The sequence below is a fragment of the Ornithorhynchus anatinus genome, chromosome 17, assembly GCF_004115215.2.
Source record: "Ornithorhynchus anatinus isolate Pmale09 chromosome 17, mOrnAna1.pri.v4, whole genome shotgun sequence".
NCBI classification, from domain to species: domain Eukaryota; kingdom Metazoa; phylum Chordata; class Mammalia; order Monotremata; family Ornithorhynchidae; genus Ornithorhynchus; species Ornithorhynchus anatinus.
The window spans coordinates 1576446-1585435 of NC_041744.1; the positions used below are offsets into that span (position 1 = coordinate 1576446).

The following is an 8990-nucleotide window of genomic DNA, read 5'->3' on the forward strand; positions in this document are numbered from 1 at the left end:
TGGGAAGGGAGCATTCTGGGAGGCCGGTCTCTCCTCTGGGGGAAACCTGTCGTCGTGAGGAGAGAAGCCCTTCCCGCCGGTGAGAGGCACCAAGAAACATCTGCTTCCAGATGCCCGTCTGCGATGCACCCCGAATCGGTTCACCCCCAAATCTGATTTTTATTTATGCCTTCCTCGTTTGAGGTTGTGAAGCGGAGCAGAATTCTATTTACAGAGTGTTCTCTGGGATGCAACAGGCGGTGGGACTTTGTAATTAGCTCCTTGAACTTAGGGTTTTGGGACCGGGAGGGGGATGGAGAAAAGGGGGGAAGGCGGGCCGGGGTGGGGAGCAGATATGTCTCTCTTCTGTGGACCATCTGGTCGCCATTAAAACTGTCAATAAATTAAAAGCACCAGCTCATCAGGAAAATTCCAGGCGAAACCGCTGGAAGTAAAAAAGTGTGGGAAAAACTAACAAAATTGGAATTTTTGGCTTTTTCTCCCCCCTCCCCCCCACCTCACCGCCCCCCAAAACCGGGGTGTTTCCACAGGGACCTCTGCAGCGTCCGTCCGTCCGTCCGTCCGCCGGCCCGGGCCTCGGGTCGGCGGGCCCTTGGGGTTCGGGACCCCCGGGGTCCCCCTAGTCCTTCTCCTCCCCGTGGGTGATCACGTAGCAAAGGTTCTTGTAGTCGAGGTTGCCGTGGGCATCGGGGGGGAAGGCGGTGAACATCTGCTTGATCTGTGAGGGAAACCGGCGGTGGGCAACGGACGGCGGGGCGCAGGGACCGTGTGGCGGGGCCTCTCCCGAGACCGCGTCGGAAATCCACCCGCGGGTGCCCAAGCCCCCCTCACAGAGCTGGGGCTCGACCCAAGGGTACTCCGGCTCCTCCCCCAGCTCCCCAGCTGGAGCCCGGCACCCCCCGCGTCCGGCCGAAGGAGCGGGTCTGCCCTCCCGGAGGTGCCAAGAGCGGGCCGGCCCCCACCGGCCGGCAGTCCACTCCACGTTAAGACCCCCGGCCCCCTGCCGGTCGGGGATCCCTCTTCGGCCCCCACCCCAGGGGCGTGGAAATGTAAGACGGGGACCTTCAGAGGGGGTGCCCCTGCCAACGGTGGGCAAGGGCAGGGAGGGCCCCCCACCCGCCACAACCTGTCCTTCCTGACTCTCAGGACCCCTCCGGGCCGGGACCTCCCCCGTCCCCACGCCTCTTGACGGATGGGCGAACGGGGAGGTTAAGGTGTCTGTCCGAGGCCAGAGCGCAAGTCTGAAAGCAGAGCCTTAGCACCCGGGCTCGTTTCCCCCGGTGCCAGGGCCTCCGGGGGTCAACCCGTCCGACCCCCTGCCAGCCGGCCAACCCAGGCCGACGAACTGCTGGAGGGAGCCTTACCTCCTCCTCGCTGAACCGATCCGCCTGGGTCATGAGCTTCTCTTTGATGCTGTTGAAGTAGAAAACGGACTCCGTCAGGGGCCCCCGGGGGCACCCACAGGCACGCCCGCCTTGTACACGCTTAGAACAGTGCTTGGCACGTAGTAAGCGCTTAACAAATACCGATATCAGTAGTATTATGACTACGCCTCACGTACAGAGCCACACACCCCACACGCGGGCCTTGCATAAAGACCCCGCACACGGACCCCACTCACGGGCCCCAGGTACGGGACGTATACATCTGCTATCGTTCCCTTATACCGGTCGATCAACGGTATATACCGAGCGCTTACTGTGTGCAGAGCACCGTACCAAGTGGTGAGAGGATAATACAAGAGAATCAGCACGTACGTTCCCTGCCCATAGGGAGCTTATGGTGTGGAGGGGGAGATGGACTTACTAGAAATATCTGTCGCTAATGTTCCCAGTTGCTGTCTTAATTTTGGTTCAACCGTACCCACCGCCAGAACGTAAGGACCTCGAGGGCAGGCGTCCCGCCTTAAACGTGATCCCCGTGGGCTGGCCCGGTGCTCGGCCCCCAGGAGGACCCTGAAATGATAATTGTGGTATTTATTAAGCGCTTACTCTGTGCCGGGCACTATACTAAGCGCTGGGGTGGTTTCAGGCAAATCGGGTCGGATACAGTCCCCGTCCCACGTGGGGCTCGCGGTCTTCATCCCCATTCTCCAGATGAGGCCCAGAGAATAATGATGTCGGTATTTGTTAAGCGCTCACCATGTGCAGACCGCTGTTCTAAGCGCTGGGGGAGATAGAGGGTAATCAGGTGGACCCCCGTGAGGCTCACAGTCTTAATCCCCGTTTTACAGATGAGGGAACTGAGGCACGGAGAAGTGAAGTGGCTTTACCCAGGTCACCCGGCAGACGGGCTCTATCCACTAGGCCACCAGGCTCCTTCCGCGAGAAGCGGTGCGGCTTAGTGGATGGGCATGGGTCTGGGAGCCAGAAGGACCCGGGTTCTAATCCCAGCAATGCCATCTGCTTGCTGTGTGACCTTGGGGAAGTCACTTCGCACCTCTGGGCCCCAGGTGCCTCGTCTGGAAAATGGGGACGAGATCTGCGATCCCCACATGGGACAGGAGCTGCGCCCACCTTGATTGCCCCGTATCCACCCCAGCACTTAGAACAGCGTTTGGCCCGTACCAAGCGATTAAACCGACACCATCATTAGGCCACGCTGCTTCTCGAGACGCTCCCGGGGTCGCGCTCCGCAGAGCCGGGGGTGGGGGGAGCGTCCACCGGCCCCGCCGTGTCCTCGGGGGAGGAGAGATCAGATGTCTCGATGTCTAATTATAATCCGCTGTGCGGGCTGGCACCCGCTGGCCTGGGACGAGGAGGGGCGGCGCTAATGGAGAGCGATGCACATTTTCCATTATTTATTTTATAGAGACGCCAACACTCACAATTTCCGACCTTCGATGTTGGGCCGCTTTTCGCGTACGATCTGTCTCCGGAAAAGGGCCCCGGCGGCGACTCGGGCCTCCTGGTGTCTCTGCAGAAAGCAGGGCCCGGCCGGCCGGGAGGGCGGGTGGGCAGGCGCGGGGCCTGGCCAATCTCAACTGGTTCTAATATTGAAAATATTTCGGTGGCTCCTTTGATTCCCGGACAATTTTCAGAAATTGCCTTTGGAGTCGGCGGAGCCGGGGACGTCTTCCTCGGCCGGCGCCAGCCCCGCCGAGCCCCGTCTGAAGCGGAGGCCGAGGGGGCGGCGGGGCGGTCGGGGGGGGAGGACGGGGGCGGACGGCGGGGAAGGGGGAGCGGTCCGGGACCCCGGCCGTTCCCGACCCCACCGGGAAGGGAGAGGGTATCTCTGGGGGGGGGGGGGGGAGCGGAGAGCGGGAGGTGCGGATCCTCTGGGGGACGGCAGGACCCCCGCCACCCCTCCTCCCTCAGGGTGCCGGTACGCGGAAGGACAGAGCAAATTTGGATGGGCCGTCGACATGTTTTCGCCGTTTTTTGATTACTTTAATATGGAACGAACCGATTTGGGCCAATTTCGGGTTCTGAAACGTCCCGCTGATTGGGTTGGCCCTGGCGGGCCTAGTAGAGTGAGGCGTCTACTAGGCCTGGGAGGCCCATCCAGAAGTGGTGCAGCCCCTCCTGGGATGGACCAGAGGATCACGGGGCCGGGGGAGGGAGGGACAGAGCGGGGGCGAGAGGGACCGGGGAATTTTAGGCGGGACGGGAGAGGCGGGGTAGGGGGCCGGGGCGGGCTTCAGAGGGCAAGCAGGCCGGGCGGCGGCCATCTGGTCGGGGAGTCGGGATGAGCCAGGCTCGGAGTCCAGGCCCGGCGACAGCGGGCACGGGGCAGGGCCGGGGCCAGGGAGGGCACGTGACATCAGGTGTAATAATAATAACAGTGGTGTTTGTTGAGGGCTTACTGGTTCGTTGAGGGCTTACTCCGTGCCAGGCTTTGTACTGAACCCTGGGGTCGATGCAAGCAGATCATATGGGAAACAGCCCATGTCCGTCGTGGGGCTCCCAGTCTCAATCCCCGTTTTACGGATGAGGTAACTGAGGCCCAGCCAAGGGAAGTGATTTGCCCAAGGGAACACGGGAGACAAGTGGCGGAGCGGGGATTAGAACCCATGACCTTCCGACTCCCAGGCCCGTGCTCTGGCTACTCTGCCACGTGTGGTTTTTCCGCACGGCGCCCCCATCTTGGTCCCCGGAGTCCGGAAGTCTCCGGGTCCATTACCCTGAGCCTCTCTGGGCCACCGTGGACTACCAGAGGTTTGGCCTGGGGCTACTGGCCCGAGGGCTTGGGCTGGGGAGAGGTCAAGCCTGGGGACGCTGGGCTGAGAGCCCTGGCCCGGGGAGGGAGTCCACCACCCCGGGGGAGCAGCCCGGCCTAGTGGATAGAGCCCGGGCCTGGGACTCAGAAGGACCTGGGTTCTGATCCCGGATCTGCCCCTCGTCTGCCGTGTGACCTTGGGCTAGTCACTTCCCCTCGCTGGGCCTCAGTTACCTTACTTTCAAATAGAGGATGAAGACAGTGAGCCCCGTGTGGGGCAGGGACTGCGTCCAACCTAATTAGCATGTACCTACCCAGCACTTAGAACAGTCCTTAACAAGCATTTAATAAATACCAGTATTATTATTATTATCATCACCCCTTCTACTGTAAGGCCGTGAGCTCAGACACTGAGACCTTCTAGACCGTAAGCTCGTCGTGGGCAGGAAACGTGTCTGTTTTATTGTCGTAGGATACTCTCCCAAGCGCTCAATACAGTGCACGCGACAAGCGCTCAATACATCCGACCGACCGATTGACGGACGATACGCAAGCTGCGGAGATAAGAGCGTGTGGAAGGCTTGGCACAGACCATCGCCACTGGTAAAAGCAACCCAAATGCCTCTGGGAGACCCTTCCGTTTCTCCCCCCGCCCAGACACACACCCCTGGGCGAAGGTCACCGTCAGCGGTGTTCCCTTTGGGCGCACTCTCGATCACCTGAGTTCATCTGCAGAGCAGAAAGATTTACCCCCAGAAAAGAATTTCCAGCTGCCCTTCGACTCCTGCAATAGCTGCGCCCGGAGGCCGGGCCTCCGTTCTGTTCTCCCGAAACCCGCGCGCAGCGCTCTGCACCCAGAAGGCGCTCGGTACATACTGTGGAACGGCTGACTGAAGAGACTCGAGGGCCGGAGGGACACTTACTAATCCGCCTTAATGACGCCCTTTCCTTCCGCGTCGAAGATCTTGAAAGCGTGCAAGATGGTCTCTTCCGGGTCGGTGCCTGTCGGGAATAAACGGGAGCACGGTCAGCTCCTCGGGGGGGGGCCGGGGAAGCGGCTTCCCGTCCCGCGCTGGCCGAGATGGGGCCCCGGCGGCACTGGAGACCCTCCAGTGGGGGCCGGAGTCAGGTGTCCACCCCAACCCTCGAACCCCTTCCCCAAGGCTCGGTATGGCGATGTAGGCCGGGCCATCTAGGAGACGTGGGAATAGAAGCAGAAGGGTGGACTAGTGGATACAGTCCGGGTCTGGGAGTCAGGAGGACCTGGATTCTAATCCCAGCTCCGCCACTAGTCTGCTGGGTGACCTTGGACGAGTCACGTCACTTCTCTGGGCCTCGGTTACCTCATTTGTAAAATGAGGATTAAGACCGTGAGCCCTCCGTGGCACGGGGAATGTGTCCAACTCGATTACCTTGTGTCTACCCCGGGGCTTAGAACAGTATCTGGCACATAGTAAGCGCTTAACAAATACCACAATAATTATTATTGTTAGAAGTAACAGTAGGATTTAGCGCACTGTACTAAGCACTGGGCCAGGCCTTCGATACATTCAGGAACGGTTTCCGATTCAGGGAAACAGACCTCCCTCCACCCCAAACTCCCAGGGTAGATGAAATCCAAAGCGCCGAGGAGCCCGGCCCAGGGTTCTGACCCAGTGGCTTGGCTCCTGGCCCAGACGATTCTAGGGGAGAACCTGGGCCCTAAAGGAACATCTTTTTGCACACAGTAAGCCCTCAGTAAATACGACTAAATGAATTATTTTTTAAAAAATGGTACTTGTTAAGCACTTACTATGTGCCAGACACTATTCTACACTTTGAAGTGGATACAGGCCAGTCAGATTTGGACACAGTCCCCGTCCCACCTGGGACTCACAGTCTTCGTCCCCGTTTTACAGATGAGGGAACTGAGGCCTGGAGAAGTGAAGGGACTTGCCCAAGGTCACGCAGCTGACAAGCGGCGGAGCCGGGATCAGCAGCCAGGTCCTTCTGACTCCAAGGGCCGGGCTCTATCCACTGGGCCACGCTGCTCCTCACAGAGGGGGCTGAATGAATGACCGGATGAATGAGTGCGGGACGGACCCGCGCTGCCCGGCGGGCAAGGGCCGGAACTCACCTTTCAGCTTCTCCCCAAACATAGTGAGGAAGACCGTGAAGTTGATGGGTCCCGGGGCCTCCTTCACCATGGCCTCGAGCTCTTCGTTCTTGACGTTGAGGCGGCCTGGGAGCAGAGCAGGCGGTCGCTGAGGGCCGGGGGCAGGGAGGCCGGACCGGCCGGGGGTGGCGGGGATCATGACGTGGGCTTGGCGAGGCCAAATCTCTCCATCTCCCGGGAGGCAGCTCCGACACACGCTTCTCGCCCAGGGCAGAGGGCGGCTCCGATGACCCCGGCCCCTCGGGGGCGGCCCCGCGTCCTTCCCCGGGAAGACGGCCAGGGCGGTGGGAGTGGCATCCGCCACCCTCTCCTCTCACCGGCTCCGGGGGCGGGCACCGCCTCGCCGAGCAGAGCCCGGGGCAGAACCCGGGACCTGGTTCTGGTGCCGCCAGCCTTGGGCCACCCGGAGCTCAAGCCCTTCCCGCCGGAGGCTCCCTGACAGCGAAAGACAAGGGGGACTCCCGCGGTGGGGGGGGCGGGGGGCTTCCCACTGGAGGATCCCGGGAGAACCGATGATGAGGAAGGGGAGGAACTGTTGACGAGGAGGGGGGATTGTTGATGGGGAGGAGGAGGAACTGATATTGAGGAGGAAGAGGAGGAGGAGGACCTGATGATGAAGAGGTGAGAAGGAACTGATGAGGAGGAATTGATACTGATGAGGAGGAGGAACTGATGATGAGGAGGAGAAGGAATTGATATTGATGAGGAGGAGGAATTGATGAGGAGGAGGAATTGATGAGGAGGAATTGTTGACGATGTCCTCTCCCAAGTGCTTAGTACCGTGCTCTGCACTCGGTGAACACTCAGTAAATACAATCGATTGATCGATGACGATGCTGAGGAGGAGGAGTTGATGATGACGATGAAGAGGGAGAAGAGGAGGAGGAGGAGGAGGAGGAAAGGAGCAGCTGGTCCATCTCGAACCCCCCCCCCCCCCCCCACCGCTTCTCCCATCTCCCCCATTCACGGATTCCTGTTTGGGAGGGAGACAGCGCTGGGCCGCCGGGGTCCTACCTAGAGCGGCGAAGGTGTCTCTCAGGTCCTGCTTGTCGATGAAGCCGTCTCGGTTCTGATCCATGATGGTGAAGGCCTGGGCGACGGTGGCCGGACAGTCTCAGCCCCGCGCCCTCGTCGCACACCTCGCCCGCGTGGCCTTCGCCCGCCGGCTGCGCCCTGCCCACGTGACTCGAGTCCCCGCCCGCTGCACCAGTCCCCAGTGAGGGTCCCCCACCCAAACTCACGTGGGCCTCGCCCTCCAAGCGCCCTGCCCACGTGGCCGATGTCTTCCCATCCTTCTCCTCGCCCCCCGCCCACGTGGTCCCCATCCTTCACGCGCCCTTGCAGGGGGACCTCGCCCTCGAGCGTCCCGTCCACGTGATCCCCTTCCCACCGCTCCCCTCTGTGTGCCCTGAGCACGTGAATCCCTTCATCCCCCTCAGCCCCGTGGCCTCTTGTCTCCCTCAGCCCCTCATTCATTCATCCAGTCATATTTATTGAGCGCTCACCGCGTTCAGAGCACTGTACTAAACTCTTGGAAAGTACGGTTCGGCCACAGAGGCAATCCCAGCCCACACGGGCTCACAGTCTCTCCTTCAGCCCTGCATCCCCACCTCCTTGAGCCTCACGGCCTCTCGTCTCCCTCGGGCCGGCACCCCCCTCTCCCAAGCACGGTCACTACTCGGTGCGATTGATTGACTGATTGATTGACTGATGGGAGTGCCCGCACTAGTGTAGCCTCGAGGCCTCCCGGGATGCCACTGTTGCAAATATTTGGGAAAGCCGTCGGGGAGGGCAAGGAGCCGGGAGGAGGGTGTGGATGACAGGAAGGAGGAAGGGAGGGAAGAGGAGGTCAGAGAAGAAGAGGAGGAGGTCAGGGAGAAGGTGGAGCCTAGAGAGGAGGGTGAAGAAGATGAGGAGGAGGATGGGGAGTTTGTCCACAGCTTGTCAGCTGGGTGACTTTGGGCAAGTCACTTAACTTCTCTGTGCCTCAGTTCCCTCATCTGGAAAATGGGGATGAAGACTGTGAGCCCCACGTGGGACAACCTGATCATCTTGTATCCCCCCGGTGCTTAAAACAGTGCTTCGCGCTAGTAAGCGCTTAACAAATACCAATACTATCATTATTATTATTAGAGCATGGTCCTGACAGACAGAAGGTTCTAATCCATTCTCTTCCTCATGTCTGCTCTGTGACCTTGGAAAAATCACTTCACTTTTCCGGGCCTCGGTTCCCTCACCTGTAAAACGAGGATTAAATGTGAGTGGCCCCCTGTGGGACAGGGATTGTGTCCAATCTACGCTAGCGCTTAGAACGGTGTTTGGCACATAGTAAGCGCTTAGCACGTACCATAATTATTATTATTAAGTGAGCACTGGGGACGAGGGGTGAGGAGAGCTCCAGGGTCACAGCAGGTCCACGTACCTCTTTAAATTCCTGGATCTGGGGCTGGTCGAACATGGAAAACACGTTGGATCCAGCGCCTCCTTCTGCCCTCTTCTTGGCCTTTTTGGGAGCCTGGAAGACAGGGGCCGGTGTTGGTTAATAATAATAATAATAATGTTGGTATTTGTTAAGCGCTTACTATGTGCAGAGCACTGTTCTAAGCGCCGGGGTAGATACAGGGTCATCAGGTTGTCCCACGTGAGGCTCACGGTCTTGATCCCCATTTTACAGATG

At 59.9% G+C, this 8990-nt stretch overlaps 1 protein-coding gene across 1 annotated transcript; it reads right to left on the reverse strand.

The window, feature by feature from the left end:
• Positions 1 to 619: 619 nt before the first annotated feature.
• MYL10 (myosin light chain 10) lies at positions 620 to 8786 on the reverse strand. The gene is made up of 6 exons (XM_029082601.2): positions 8736 to 8786; positions 7328 to 7403; positions 6275 to 6379; positions 5082 to 5160; positions 1365 to 1413; positions 620 to 718 (listed from the first exon to the last, which is right to left on the reverse strand). Exons 1-6 carry the CDS (start codon positions 8769 to 8771, stop codon positions 620 to 622), a joined length of 444 nt encoding a protein of 147 aa, XP_028938434.1. The 5' UTR covers positions 8772 to 8786.
• Between the last annotated feature and the right edge of the window lie 204 nt (positions 8787 to 8990).

Coding starts and splice junctions, on each gene's coding strand:
- MYL10 (XM_029082601.2), bottom strand. CDS start 8,771: ATGTTCGACCAGCCCCAGATCCAGGAATTTAAAGAG. Junction 7,404..8,735: donor AGATCCAGGAATTTAAAGAG/GTACGTGGACCT, acceptor ACCGTCGCCCAG/GCCTTCACCATCATGGATCA. Junction 1,414..5,081: donor GGCGTCATTAAGGCGGATTA/GTAAGTGTCCCT, acceptor CTACTTCAACAG/CATCAAAGAGAAGCTCATGA.